General features: G+C 41.0%; 1 protein-coding gene across 4 annotated transcripts in view; it reads right to left on the bottom strand.

The window, feature by feature from the left end:
* The window catches only part of inpp4b (inositol polyphosphate-4-phosphatase type II B), a 170936-nt gene that overhangs the window by 129486 nt on the left and 27959 nt on the right, over positions 1 to 13491 (bottom strand). For 2 of the 4 annotated variants that reach the window (XM_042484477.2, XM_088075915.1), the window contains exon 4: positions 5032 to 5148. In XM_042484477.2, coding sequence (XP_042340411.1) covers positions 5032 to 5148 — 117 coding nt within the window. Of the gene's footprint in view, positions 1 to 5031; positions 5149 to 9578; positions 9712 to 12807; positions 13000 to 13491 lie in introns of those variants that run through there. The other 2 variants (XM_088075917.1, XM_088075916.1) reach the window with 2 other exon arrangements.

Raw genomic sequence — 13491 nt, 5'->3', positions numbered from 1 at the left:
AGTGTGTTTTTTCTCTAGTCTGTACTCAAAATGTAATTATAATTTTGTGCTTTCTACCATGACAGACAGAGATGGTTTTCTCTCATTGCTCATTTAAATCAATTTTTGAGACAAGATGCAGCAAATTAGTTAGACTTTGAATCATCTTTGTTTAAGTCATTATGCTCAGAGATTTGGCTGAGGTTATGATAAAATTGACAGAACTCCCTGAAGTATACCTCTTTTCAGCCAGAGTGAATATTTCTTGATTCAGTGATCAGAATGCGAGCTGAAAGGGAATTTATTGCCCCTGGGAGCTATTCAAAGTGCAGTCGCAGGTAAGACATCAGTGACAAAGTAAGGCTAGCCTGTCATCCTTTGACAACTAGGGCTTGAGGGGGGTATCACTTACACCTGAGAGATATCTAACCCCGTCGTACTCCTTCTCACACCTCCACTCCCTCACTTATCGTTCTCTCAGCCCTGCGCATGTCCTCAAATATTCATGACCATGCAGCCAGTGTCATCTTAGAATATCTAAATGGGAAGCCCAAGGCAGAAGGAAATCATCCTACTATGAAATTCTCTGGTCCTCGACGAATGTTAAAGCAGTCATCTATAAACCTCGCTGCATCAGATCCCTCCCCCTCACCAGTACAATTTCCTCCCCTCTTAGCCCCACTCAAAAACTGTTGCGGTGAGTAGACATCACACAAAATGGCAAATTCGCATTTTTTTTAAATGTTATTTTTATGATAATTATTCTGTTTTTGCCATATGTGCTATCTGCTTTCCATTGCAGTAAATCAGCTCGTAGCACAACATGTGCTACCGGAGCTGAGTGATATGTAAGACTTTTGACAGCTGATTTGTAAAACGCATATACACACACGCCAACACAGCAAATTGCCCCCATGCTTACTCTCTCTCTCTCTATCTTATAAAAAAAGGAACATTAAATGACTGAGCCTTGGCTGAGTGATTCCCGATCTGCCACTTAAGCGGCTGGGGGCTGGCGCATTGTGCCAGCTCATGTTCAGGGTCATGCCTGTGTCACTTAAAGACTCTCTAATGAGACCCAGACAAGCACACAGTGCCCAGCCGAGCGGAGCCGAAAATCTGAAAGCCAACCACAGCACGAGAGCGCGGGTGTCTGAGAAAAAATAAGGAAGAGTGGATTTTGTGCAATTTTTTAAAAATTGCTACAAAAAGTCTCCATCCAACTCATTTTTTTTTTCTGAAATGGTCACAGAAAAAGTTGTGGTGTGGCTCATCGTTCAAAACTGTGGAGACAAGTGAAGAGTCTGAAAGGCTCAACAGGACCTGTCCTGTAAGGCTTTGGTTCAGCTTTAAGCTCTTGAAGCCAAGCTTGAGTGAAATGCTGTGCTGTGTATCAGTGATATTCTTGACAGACTGACAGGAGCTACTGAGAAATATCACTCACAGAGACAGAGTGAGGGACAGCATGAAAGACAGAGAGACATTGAAAATCCCAAATTCTAAAGCAGTTAATGAAATATTTTATTCAGTATAGCACCCTTGGATTGCACCTAGCTAGGAAAACAGCCTCTTATTTTAATAAAACTGTACTTACAAACTTGAATTTAAATGGTAAATATTTTACTAGGCATCATTAAAATATTTTTGTATCCAGGCATTAATTTGCCAGCCAAGTTGTGTTTGGTAAAACCTCTTGTGGTAACACACTGCTCAACACAAGAAACACCCCTAAGAAAGAGGTGGGGAATGAATGGAGAGTTTATACAGTGTTGAGCTCACATGGGTGTTGTTCAACATGAATATTCAATACACACCTTAGAATAAACCATTGTGTTCTCATTTCAAGCAGATTCCTTCTGGGATTTTCTTTCAAGGCTGAATTCAAAGAGGTAAATGACTACACAAAGTAAATGATGTGCTACTCCATGATGGAATTCAAATAAATATAATTACAAGTAAGAAAAAGATTTGGGCTACACTTTCCATTTTATGTTGTTCTCTTTTTAAACACAACATTTTAAACTACAAATGTATGTGTTTTATCAATCAAATTTAATAATCTGTGAATCATTGAAACACTTGGTCCTTAAAGTTATTGTAACTGGGTGCGAGCACAGCAGCAAACTACAGAAACATGCTCAGAATCAATTTTGCACACTTGGCAAACAAGAGTATCCTGGCACCGCACGGCACAGCCTGGAAAAGAAGCTGCAGCAAGATGAATACATTACTAGTTGGATGAATATATTACCAGCAGGTGGAGTTTGTATTAGCCTCAAATCAGCTCCTCTCTTTCTTTATATCACCAAGAGAAAGAGACATCCAGACCCACTTCTTTGAGGAGAACACTGTCTGCAGGAGGTGCAGAATCACATGGCTCAAATATACATTGTCCCAAATACTAAAATACGGCACAGCTAATATGGATGCAAGAGCAGATGATGTCCCTGTTTCAGGTGGAATTACATCTCAGGAGTCAGAAATTGCATGCTTAGTTATTCTAGCAGACAGAACCTGTGCAGGTGAACAACAACATAAGCTAACAACATAACCTACAGAACAATAAGATGTCTTTACATTTATTATGGTCTACTGTTTATATGTTTTTGTAATTAAAAGCTACTATTGAGTGAGTCGCATCGGCATGTTCAGAACGAAAATCAACAGTCTGGCTGTTTATGTGACTGCAAGGACTGACAGCTCCCTCACAATAATCCCACTGACACAAATGAAAATATTATTTCAAATATGGTGTTTGGAGTTGCTTCAAGAAAAACTGTTTGAAGGAGCTCAGGACGCATCTTGAAGATGCTTCCTGTATTCCAAATGATTCCCCTTTATAAACAAGGAATATGTGCACAGTCTATGTGGCACAGTCTATACCGGTCTGGTGTTTATGAAAACACAGAAGCCTGGCTTCTTATTTTAGTAACGCTCAGCATGATATCTGACGATTTAAGCAATGAATGAAGATTCAGAGTGTTTGACCTGTGCATAACAACCACCTCGTCACTGGGCTTGCGAAAAGACACCGTCTCAGCAGGTAGAAAAACAACACAGTTTCAGGCCATAACAAACAACTAATTGCACACACACACACACACACACACACACACACACACACACACACACACACACACACACACACACACACACACACACACACACTTTAATGCAATGAGATTAGTTTCAAGCTCCAAACAACTTAGCAGTCACACTGTAAGTGCATAAAGACAGACTTATGCCAAACACAAATGGCCTTTGCTTCTGCCACTGCTGGCTTTGGCTTTAGGACCTTTATTCACTGTGGGTCTGATAACTATTCATACTGGCAGCGTTACAAATTTATGAGAGTTCCAGCACTTGTTCAATAAAAGGTTTGAATGAATTCGTGGCAACTTTTTCATCAGAAAACAGTTTGAGATCCTCCTGGGGATGCTAGCACTAAATCTAAGGAGGCAGAGAACCAACTACTGGGTTCTTTTTGACCCAAAGCAGCACCTGGCAGTCTGTCTGAGGTAAGCTGTTTTGTGGCCGAACCTATTTGAAGCTACTTCATTGACTGAATCACTGTGACATAGCATTAACAACAACCATCTCTTTTGAGTGGACACCTGGCAACTGATTTCAGTTGTGAAGATAGATGAAATCTGCAAAGTTGTTTATCTCTGTTGTCATGTTCAGCTATAACTGTTACATTTGAAGATATATAGTTGAACACGGTGATCTGACCTTTCTGACGTTTCTGCTGTTAAATCTACCAGCACGGAAGCTAAGCAACGTACTGCTTTGGACAAAATAATTATCTGTTCAATGTACACTATATTTGGAATATATTCTTTACTTTACCTCACACAGTAACTGGTCAAGGCCACAGTAGACTGGCAACTCCAGTGTTCTGCAAAGTGAAATTACTGTTATTGTCAGTGGAGTCTGGCTTTGAGATAACAGCTTCAGTTAGCCGTTGGAAAGGGCTATCTGATGACAATTTAAAGCAGGTAAATATTACTATTTAAAAGATACTCATTTTCTTTAGAGGGGCCTATTGTTAGGTGCCTACAAACAGTGTTTACTCTGCCCTCTTTCATTTTATGTAGGTGACGCTGGGGTTTTCTGCTCTGATTTAAGTTCCTTCTACTACGGAAAATTCATGTTGTTGCTCTGCACATTGTGATTGGTCAATGATCCTATTTGAATGCAAAGACTCAGAAAAATGAACCTATGTTCCATGAAAAAAAAAACGTTGATTTTTTTCTGCATGATATTTTCATTCTGTTTGAATGTACTTGCAAAAAATACAAGCTCAAAAGAATTCATTGACATACGAATTAGTCGCAAGAAAAAACGCCCCCGGTGTGCAAAGGCCTTTAATGTGATACACTTGCAAATACTAACTGCTGTAATGACGGAGTCCCAACTCATCATAAAGCTCATGAATGTTTCATAGTCAGTTATGCCAAATTAAGATCTTGGCACCCAGGGTTGAGTGGGGTGCTTGATTGGGATCATGCATACACCCACACTGGAGAGCCTGTTATAAAGTCTGTATAAAATGTCTAATTCAGAGGGCCCGGCCCCTTTAGGATTCTAAGTCTGGCTCTCTTTCCCATTCCCACTGATGTGCCGACTGGTTTTCCCACGGGATTGACGCCAAAGGCCCGGCTGCCATGCTCAGATGCTGATCGCAGGCTGCACACCCCTTTCCTTCAAAACTCAAGGCTAAGGTCTTGGGTCTGAGACTGCCTCAAATGAATGATTATTGAGACAGCACTATAATTCACTGCCTGCTATAAATCAGCACACAACTTGCCGCACCTCAGAATCTGTAGGACAAATATAAACATAATGAGATTCTGCTGCAGATTTCTCACAGCTTTTCATGTTCATCCTCTGTAAAGTTTAAAGCTACATGCTGCAGAGCCAACACACGAGGAGTGACAGCTGTTTTTGAACGCAATCTCATTATCACCTCTTTCTCACACACACATAAACTAAATTTTCAACATGCAAGCATGCAACAAACACACAGAAACACTGTGACTGTTTACTCACTGATTCCTGGGCCTTGTCCTTTGCATCATACACAGTTAGCTTGACTAGTGTCTCCGGGCTAGCAGGACACTCTGAAGGGAAGGTCACCCCCGTCAGAAACAGCGGGTCTTTGTTCGCCTGTCAGAGAGGGGGACAACACAGAAACAGGGTGAGACATTATATGTGTTTGTGTGTGTGTGCATGTGTGATGGTGTGTAAGCTTCTATGCACATTTGTGCTGCAACACACGGGTTCAGGAAAAAAAAAAAGGCAGGAAGCCGAAGGGATAAAAGGAGGGAGGGAGACTTGGGTGGGTAAATGAGCCAACAGCTGGGCTCAGTCTGTCCTCCTCCTCCTTCTCCTCCCGGCGTTTCCCCTCGCCTCCCCCGCTGCCTCTCCTGGGCACAAAATAGGAGAAGATAGAGCTCCCCTGGTGGGTCTACCTGGAGCTGTGGCATAACTACAGCCTCCCAACGGAGACTGCAGGCCAGGAGCTACTAATGTTGACAGGTAAGCTGGCACAGCAGCAGCGTGGCAAAGGGATGAAGCCTGTGTCCACAGCAGCCAGTGTTGGGTCTTCTTCAAACATCCTGCATGGCATCAACTAATATCCACTCACAACCTTCCTGTAATCACAATAGCCAGTTGTCACCTTTAACTTCCATGCTTTTTGAACTGCAGGGCTTGTTTTGCCATGGCCTGCAGAGACCTTGCTTTTATTACACTGTAAAAATGTCTTAACGAGGCTGTAACTGGTATTTGCTTTAGATTTCAAACTCTATCTAAGACCACCACAGTGCCAGCAGAGTGAGGACCTGTATGTCACTTGTTTCACCTGTTGGGAGGAAACTGTCTGCAAACAAGAGAAAGCAGCAAATAATAAGGCAGGATTCTCAGCCGGTATCTAGATAATGACCAGTTTAAAGAAAATTCTGAAAAAAAACCCAAAAACTTTTCTGAGAAAAGGTACATTTCCATTCACATCTTTTTGTGTACATTTTCAATTTGTGCATTAAACAAACCTGATTGGAAAAGCCAAAAAAAACCCAACAAATATTACAAAGAGAAGGTTTTTATGTTTGGAGATGGAAAAGTTGATGTATAAATAAAAGGTATATGTGAGTAACTCTAATGAAAACCAATTGAGAGAATAAATGGTTTTGTACAGTAATAATGTACCATCATTGCATAGACCGCTGCACTCCACTCTGTTGTGTGTGGATGGCTTTTAACAAGCTTATGGATACACACAGGCCTGTTAGCAGAACTCCAAGAGCACATTGCTGTAATATTAGTTGTTGAAAGCTCTTCATTCCCATTGCCCTGTGTTCCCTGCAGTATTATACATCCACTGTTTTCCTTCGTTTTAAGTTTGACTGACACTCTTCTAATGATGTTATTCAAGGCTATTCAAAGGAGTCTGGGACATGCTATACAGAGCTATGGGGTATGCAAATGCATATTGTACCTGGGGCTGCAATGTCGGAGGGTTACAGCAGATGGTGGTAGGAATAATGGGACGGTCTCCACTCAGATGGTCTTTGAGTGCACTATTTTTACTCTGTTGTGGAGCTAGCCTCAAGTGGCCAGTCAATAAAACTGTTGGAGTTTTTGGATCTTCCGCACTGGCTTCATTTTTCATGGCAGTTGCTGCTGGGCTCAGCCAGACAGAAGCTTTTGGGTAAACTTGAATGGATGGCGGCCAATTGTTTTTATATGGCATGCATTTGTTTTTGGTCTTTTATCAAGAATCTTTCCAATACTTCTATTATTGTAATTCTCACACGTCTTTCTAAATATTATCCGACTCGAGGCCGACTGTGGACGTCACAGTGAAGCGAATCGATGGGCCCCTTAATGTCATCTTGCTGAGCCTTCATCATCTGCAGTGGCACTTGAATAGAATTTGCACCATCTGCTGCTCATCTTGATATATAGATTCCCAGTACTGGCATAAAAGCACGGGTGGAAAAGCGCAGAAATTAAAGTTTGTACTACGTATGGATGAAAAGCAACTAGCGTTAAGAAAATATGCCTTCCTTCAACAATGTTCATGAGAAGAGTAAGAAACTGGTTTGAAGAAAATTTAAATGGTCAAGTTTATTTGCAAAACAGCAGAGTGAGTTTTAGTGTTTGAGATTCAGCTGGCAGGCTGCATAACTTAGCTCAATTATGGCCTTGAAACAGTTCTAGCTGAAAAACATTTTCAGGTCATCTTGGTCACATTCACTCTTTTCTTTGAATGTTCGTAGAAAATGAAATTTTAGAATTTGCAATCACTTTTAATATGAGTGGTCTGTGTTGAAGCTGGAGCTTTCCTCAGAGGACTCAAGGATTGTTTAGCCATTTAGTGTTGTCTACTTGAAGCAATTCAAAGCACTTTGTGTTTACACTGGGGGCTTCCTCTTCCTCTGCTCCGCTCTGATGGGCGTCTCTACAACACAACCCTCTGGGACCATGTGGGGACAGGCTGGGGGTGGTAATAAGACTGACACAGACAGACTGGCATGTATGAATGTAAAGGCACACCCAGAGTAAAAAAAACATCAGAAGAGAATATAAGGGTGGTCTGCAGGGTTCAAATAAATTATAAATATCATGGTTAACGTTTTTCCAATATTGATTTACTGTATGACCGGTGTGAGAAAATTCACAAGTGAAATATTATAACTAGTGTTCTGAGTGAAAACTGTTTTACTGCATTTTTGTTAGATAAAACAAAACTTGCATCAACTAACTTTCTTAGTTGCTTGTTAGTTCTTCGATCAATTTTCTCTGAATCACTTATTTGGAAAATAAACTAATGAGATGTATTTTTGATACATCGATAAAATGTCCATAAATGATTACACATGAAACATGAAAGGGAACATAATAATTTGCGCCTGATCACCTGATCCCCAAAACACAAATGCATTTTACCATTAGATAGATGTTTGATCCCAGTTGGATCTAAGGTCAAAATGTTCAAAAATAGATAGCACACCCTCTTGTTACTTAAAAGCAGATCCACTCTTTCTCCCTCATTGTGAAATACTGAATCCGGTCTTCAATCCACGCATCATGGCTGTTTGTGACATGTTTTGCCTTACACTGTCGCCAGCACCAGCTCTATGTTGCACGGTGAGAGAGCAGCAGGCATCGAAATGGCTAGCGTTAGCGTGAGAAGAAACATCTGAAATATTCAGCCATACATGGTTGAGCCTCAGTCAGACTCTGATGACGAGTCTGTTATGAACCAAATTGGTGACCAGCAGACATATCATGAGGTAAGTGTTGTTCGCATCTTTATTTGATTATGTTGTTTGGGAGCTTGTTAACTCGAAGGTTAACTGGCAATAGTGGACATGATAGTGGCTGTGAAACATACAACAATATGCATTACAGTAGGGTTTTTGATAGATAGTGGAAGAAAGGTCAAACATGTTTGTTGTCAAAAATGTCACTACACTAATGCAAACTTTGCTCTCTGCACCAACAAATCCATTCTGCACTTGAGGTTTCAGGTTTCTTTGCCGTTATTGTGTCAGAGTCTGTTCTCCCGTCGTTATGTGATTCCCGTACCTGGCACTGATGTCCAACATGCTGTCATATTAGTGGAGTACCAAATGAATCTCAGATTTTAGGGAAGTGAACACACATCGTCCTCTTTAGTACAGGACTATAAAAACACCTGTAGTGATAAACTTTGCACAGATACAAGTCAGTATAGTCAAGGTTAGACATTTCAAAGGACATAAACAGAAGAAAATCATGTTTCTGAATGGAGTGGAGGGGGACTTTTAGTTAATTCATGGTTTAGACTCAGTGCGCAGGTGTTTGACTTGCCTGCACAATGGTTGATTATTGCATCAAAAAGCCTCAGCATTGCATCAGTTTGTTAGACAAAGCAAATGCTAAATGAACGGTAAGTCAGCATAACTGCAGCACAGGTAAGACTGACACCAACAAGCCTCGAGTCCTTGGCTACAACAATGGGTGTCAGGAGGATTGGGAGCCAAGGCATGAAGCGCCCTAAAAACAGCAGTGTACTTAACACACACACAGACACAAAAGCAGAATTATGTGTTCAACTGTGCGCTTGCTCGCACACGCACACGCACTCGCGCACACACACACACACACACACACACACACACACACAGAGGGAACACACAGACACACCTCCTCACCGCAGCACTAACCCCACTGATCCTTCAGAAATCTTCCATGCGCTGACAGAGGGGAAATAAAACAAGTCTATCGCTTCTTGTTTCAGCCCCTCTAGACATGGTAATACCAGTCTTGATGCCCGGTGCCATTTTGCCGCCCAGCCACGAAGCTTTGTGGTTTGTGTACACGAACATCCTAAACACACAGCCTAATTCAGCACAGCGCCTACAGACACAGTGGAACCAGTGCGCTGCTCAGTGCAAAGCTGGATATAAATCACTACTGTACACTAACAAAAAGACAGACAGAGCCATTATGTCCAAGAATGTGCAGGTACACACGCACGCACACACATATACACATAAGCCTTTACACCTCCCTCACTGGCACTTTGAATAGGCCTCATTCAGACTTACCAGCATGGTTGGCAGCCTCAGCTGCGGCTGAATCTTCTTAGTGCTAGTGATGGGCTGAGATGAGCTGAAGTGGTAAGCCTGTCTCCATTTACACACAGAAGTAAGCCAGTCTGTCATACAAGTGGTCAACATATGCTCTGGGAGACAGCTGCCCCTCTCTTGTCTTTTTGTACATTTGGGTTGCAAACCTCGGTGGAACGGCCAATTTAGGCCATTACAGGGTGTGTGTGTTTGTGTGTGATTGGGTTGGGGGGAAGTCAAGTATTCTGGCTTGAGTCCGGCTACACTGGAGCTTTTTCTTCCTTCCTTGAACACTCATAATTACACACACACACACACACACACACACACACACACACACACACACACACATACACACAGTGTGACTAGACTTTTTGGACTTGCTCCAGGCAAGGGGGTTCTTCGCTTGACTAGCATGACATCAAAGGCTGTTTTATCCCTTGGCTTTGCATGACGTCAAATCCCCTCGAGTAGCACCACCCCTGGACTTGTGTTTGCCTGTGTTTTAGGCACGGGATTTTCCTACGAGATACTAGATAGCATTCTTGTGTCTCCAGCTTCAAATACAATTTGTCGTAGACATTTCCTATTGCGCTTTAAAGAGATTTAGAGGGCTTTAGATTTTCTACTTAAGTTGTCACTGGTCCTTTCAGTTTAACCAACAGTAGATTAAGATACAGTTCCCACACTGAGACACAGACTTGCACTGTGGAGATAAAAAGGGTCTGCCTTTTGTTGAAAAATGGCACTGTCTCTGTCTGTGTATTAATACTGTTAAGTGTAAACTATTTGCTAATCTTAAAGGTGAGCTACTAAGGAAAATAGTAAACAAAAATTAAAAAAAAAATTAATGTACTTTATTGTTTTGTACCAACAACCGTATATAAAGATGGACAACGTGTCTCCACTTCTTCCTAATGCACAGAAATGAAGTTGAAATATCTCGGATAGGGCCAGTGTCGTCTTGCTCTAAGTGATGTCATTTGGATCCAGAATCTGCGCAGCAATGATCTCTGTGTTATCTCATTCCTGCCCATACACCCAACTGATCAGTCATGAGCAGTGCTATCGATCCTGAGCACACCGAATGGTGCACACAGTTGTCAATTATGATGTTAAACTAGCATCAAATAACAAATTAAAAGCAAACTAATCAGAAAAATCAACACTCGAACACAAATCAGTATGATAAGAACTACCTATAACTAAACTAAACTACTTTTGAGAAAAATTAATTTGGCTTTGAGTTTTTAGCTTGCCCACGTCCCATCTGCTAACATAGAGGGGGCGGGGTTTATGACCTGTAACTGCTGCCAGTCATCAGGGGACAATAGAAATGTATAGTCTACATTTTGAACTAGGGCTGGGCGAGAAGAAAATCAAATAACACAATGTTTTTTATCAAATACCTCAATATTGTGACAATAATGTAGGACTGACTATAAGTGCTTTCACAAAATATTGAAACAATTATATTTTTGATAAATAATTATCAGTGATGTGGATATAATGACGCAAGTAAAGGCAAATAATAGATGAACTTCAATGTTCAGGTACGTTCATAAAAATACATAATCTATATTGTAATGCAGCCTTTTCCTTTACAAAAAAACATTTTACAGTATCACAAAATTTAAGGCAATACCAGCCCCATTTCGAACTAACGGAAAATTAAACACCAATCAGTGTAATCAGCTTTGGCACCAAATAGTCCAATAAGAGCTTCAAACCTGTACAGTTTCAAAAAAAGTAGTCCTATTTCCGTTTTCCATACATTTTACACTTCTTTTGTGACAGAGCTGAATTAATAATAATTTGACTGGGGGGTTAGTTCTAATGAACTGAAATGCCTTATGTTTTTTTTGTTTTTTTGGGGGGGTGGAGGAGGGGGGGGCAAATCATTAGAATACAGTCTAACTTACCCTCAGTGGAGACTACCCAAACAGTACAAAATGTAGCCCAAATTATCACAAGCCACTGGCACCACCCAGCTCTATATAAATCTGTTTAAACTTATAAATTTTTTTACATTATCTTCTCTTTCAGATACATGCAAATAAAAAAACTGCCAATTTTACATTTAAAAGCTACAAAACCAAGAAAGGTTTTCCACACCTTTTCCCTGACAGAGAATAGCTAGCTAATTTCTATGATGTGCATTGTCGACACCATATATCACATAACAAAAAATAGTAATAGTATTTAGATTGACCTTTAAGTATACTTTATATAGTCACTTTTCTAGTCTGAGCACTCCACATACTTATAATGCATGGTAACACATTGTTTTGTGTTTTGGTACACTACCAGTTAGCGATGTAAAAGATATTTAGTGTGTTCTAAAAATTGACTTAACAATAAATGAGAGGTACTTTATTTAAACTAAAGAGTAATAAAGTCCAGATGCAACATGATTAAATACCAATACCTGTCCTTTTTATTTGACCCCCATCTAGTGATTCATGGGTAAGACTAAAGGGGACTATGTAGCAGCTGGCATGTTCAATCATTTATCTTCTAAATTAAACCCTAATATCAGATACCGTAAATTCCTGATTATATACCTATCACACTAACGCTGAAGCTTTCATGCAACCAAGACCCCAGTCAGTGTCCAGCAAAGCCTGCGGCAGCTGTTGAGAGCAGGCATCCCGGGAATGTGACAAACAAGAGAAACACAAGTGGCAGTTGGGCTGTCTTCAGATTCATCATGCACACACACAGCAGGGCTCCCCAGCACATACTTGTACACGCATGCAAACACACAAACACACACAGGTCAACCTTTAGCCATACAGGTTAATGAACATCTGCTGCTGTGCATGTTGGATGTCAGTGTATGAGTGGGGAACCCCGCTGGTCACCACTGTCCTAACAAGTGACCTCTGTTCCTCTAAACAACACACTTATACTTCATTCAATGTGAAGTTCAAAGTCACATTGAATTTTCCAATGTTTGGAAATGTTTGTTGCTTCTGGAAAGTAAAGTTACAGTAATTCTACTGATCCCAGTGATCAGATTTCTGTTTGAAGTGCTAAATATACTCGTCTATGTTGAAGCAGATATCTTCATTATATTACACTATCCAGAGTAATAAAAGGAATATATGGCAGAGATAACTCCTCAGACTATCTTTAACACCTCTTATGAGGCTGCAAACCTCTCTTTTAAAACAGACTTGTAAAATCACACAGAATGCGCACATACCCGTTTTTTGTGAAGACGAAAGCAGTCCATATCCTCAGATCCCACTCCAAATCCTGAACATTACAGCTATGAAATCAAAACTCCAGCGGCACTCGGAGTGTCTGCAGAGCTGGCTGAGCCAGCATACAGTATCCTACCACATCCTGTGTTTCTACACACACATGCTCAAACACACACGCACTGCTGTTCCCTTGACATGGCTGAGGGAAAAAGCAGTTGAAATGCAGTCTTTGTAAGAGATGGTTATACTCATTTAGCTTTACTGGATTAGCGGGAAAATAATATGCGTCAGGAAACTTTGCCCTCGTCTGAGGAGAGAGAAAAAATGAGTGTGCGCATGTGTGTGTATATATATGTGTGTGTAAGTGGGTGTTCCATAGTGGGACAGGGGGCAGCTGTTGCCGCCCAAAGAAACACTTGTGTGACTGTTGCCTTGGAAACAGCACTGTCACATTGGAGGTAATAAAAGAAGCATTTAAAGAGGTTAAAGACCACAAAACACTCTCACTGCACTGAACACCTACACAATTACACCCACAAACACTGTACATATTAAGAGATGACAGTGACTGAGAGCCACACACAAACTCTTTCAGATGTCAAGACTGTCGCAGGAAATAGACAGCTATTGCCCAATGTTTGTTCCAGTTCGATGAGTCAGACGGGGGGGAAAAAAAAGGTTGA

Source organism: Plectropomus leopardus, chromosome 3, assembly GCF_026936395.1.
Source record: "Plectropomus leopardus strain MGB_pleo_1.0 chromosome 3, ASM2693639v1, whole genome shotgun sequence".
Lineage (NCBI taxonomy): Eukaryota > Metazoa > Chordata > Actinopteri > Perciformes > Serranidae > Plectropomus > Plectropomus leopardus.
Note: the sequence above shows the minus strand (reverse complement) of the source record. Positions and strands in the feature narration are given on the sequence as shown.